Source organism: Crocodylus porosus, unplaced genomic scaffold (genome assembly GCF_001723895.1).
Source record: "Crocodylus porosus isolate Cpor-Errol unplaced genomic scaffold, CroPor_comp1, whole genome shotgun sequence".
Lineage (NCBI taxonomy): Eukaryota > Metazoa > Chordata > Crocodylia > Crocodylidae > Crocodylus > Crocodylus porosus.
In genome coordinates this window covers 35,981,859-35,984,009 of record NW_017728911.1, presented here as the reverse complement: position 1 = coordinate 35,984,009, position 2,151 = coordinate 35,981,859, and the positions used below count along the sequence as shown (strand labels likewise).

Here is a 2,151-nt window from a genome sequence, read left to right as displayed (position 1 = left end):
CCGTGCCGCGCGCTCCCTGCTGCTGCTGCTGGCGCTGCCCGCCTGCCTGGCGCGGCCCGTCTACACCAACCACTGGGCCGTGCGGGTGCCGGGCGGCCCGGGCGAGGCGGCGAGGCTGGCGGCCGCCTACGGCTACGGCAACCTGGGCCAGGTGAGCGGGGAGCGGCGGGGGGATCCTTGCGTCTCCAGGCCGGGCGGAAACTTCTCCCCTCGGCGCCGTGCCGCCGGCGCGGGTCCCTTCTCCTCCTCCGCACTGGTCCCTGCGCCGTGCTCAGCCCCTCGTGTGGCCTGTGACCGGTGCCCCGCTTCGCCTGCCTGGCTTGGTGCATCTGGTTCTTTTTTGAGCTGGCCCCCGGCTTCTTAAACAAACGGTGGTTCAAAGCCTTCCGCAGATGGGGACCCGGCTGGGCGCGAGCTCTTGTGAGCTGCTGGAGTGGTTAACGGGTCCCCTTCTTTCCTGAATCTGCGCTGTGCTCCTTGCTTGAGTTTGGCTAGCTTCAACTTCCAGTGGCGGGGTCTGCTTGTGTCCTCGTTGGCTCGGCTGAAGCCGTTTCTGCCGCTCTGTACCTGGAAGCGCTTCAGGGCAGCCCCGTCTTTCTGCGGGATGAGCTGTGGAAACTCCTGACTCAGCGACTCTGTCTGCCTGTGATGAGCTGAACAGACTGAGCTCCCGGGACCCGTCACGTAAAGCCAGGCTTTCCAGGACTTCATCAGTTTTGCGCCTTTCTGAACTGTCTCCCGGTGATCGCAGCCCTTGAAATCCGGGTGCAGCGGTGCCCAGCGCAGAAATGTAACTTGCTTTTTCTTGGATGTTTTCCTGTCCGTGCATCCAAGCGTGGCTGCATCGGGTGTTTTTGGTCAGGGAGTTCAGGTTGTCAAGGGGACTCTCTGCTGCTGATGCTTTTTCTGCATCCGACAGAAACAGCCCACACGCTGCTTCGTGCAGGCTGTCCCCAGCTAACGAGGAGCCACAGCAGTGTCATGGCCCAAGCTGGCTTGTTACCTCTGCTTAGAGGCACAGTGTATTCACCCCAGTGCCGTGCCACTCAGACAGTGGTGCGATGATATTTTTTTTTTTTTTTTTTTTCCCCCCTTCCAGTTTCAGAGGTAGCATGTGCTGATCGGTGCGGTGTGTTTTCAGCATGCTGTGGTAAGTTAGCTGTGTAGACAAATTCCTCTTATTCTTCCACTCGGGTCCCGCATCCTGCATGCGCAACTTGTGTCCTTGCTCCTAGGCATACTTTCATACAGGGCAAGCCAGGTCTACAACCTGCACTTGTAGTGGCAACAACTTTGATCTAGATAATACATATAATATCAGACCCTGGGGATTGCTCTTAAATAAAGCGGGTTTAGTCAAACCACCAGAAAAGGCTGGATCTTTGTAAGCATTGATCCTGGGTGAAAGCCCATCCCCAGTGAGGTCAATGAGAGTTTTGTCTTTGGTTTACATTGGAGTCTGGGCTTCCTTATTATCTTTGTAACTGTAATTCCTACAAAGCCCATTGTGCTCGAGTCTGTCTACACACGCAACAAAACAACAGCCTCTGCCCTGTGGAGCTTATGATCTACATATAAAACAAGAAGTCACTGATGGAAGAGAACAAAGAAACAATGAGACATCTTTGTTGGTATGATGCAAACCAGGTGGTTATCTCCGGATGCCAGCTGCCTAACCCTTGTCAAGTTTTTTTGTAGTCATCCTAGCAAAGTGTTTTAAAGGAGGGATTGGAAGGAGAACAGGGCAGCTTCACAGGTGCTTACAGGGAGCTCCCTGTGCCAATGGCAGGGGGGTGCTGCCTGGCTGGAGACTGGGACCCTACGCTGACCTCTGTGCTGACAGCCAGGGTGAGAATAGGCATCGCAGAGCTTCCCAGGTGAAGACGAGCAGCTCACGTTTGAATCCCTGCTGTCTGGATTCAAACAGACAGGGAGCGGAGAGGAAGGGTACCGTGGGCAGAGCAAATTGGGGAAATAACTTTACCTTCTGCAGGAAGGAGCTGTACCCAAACTAGGAGTCCTAACCCCAAGTGGGGTCACTGCATGGGTGTAGGGGCATGTGCTCCACTAGGAAAGGTGGTGTCATGAGCCTGGAAAGACTTTAAAGCCTAAGAGACATGATTTCAGACCCACCTTAGCTCCTTTCCACCC

At 55.2% G+C, this 2,151-nt stretch overlaps 1 protein-coding gene across 1 annotated transcript in view; it reads left to right on the top strand.

Annotated features, from left to right (window-relative positions):
• Position 1: 1 nt before the first annotated feature.
• Positions 2 to 2,151, top strand: part of PCSK6 (proprotein convertase subtilisin/kexin type 6) — a gene marked incomplete at its 5' end in the record, with an annotated part of 121,522 nt that continues 119,372 nt past the window's right edge. Inside the window, one exon of the mRNA XM_019533187.1 lies at positions 2 to 151. Coding sequence (XP_019388732.1) covers positions 2 to 151 — 150 coding nt within the window. The remainder of the gene's footprint in view (positions 152 to 2,151) is intronic.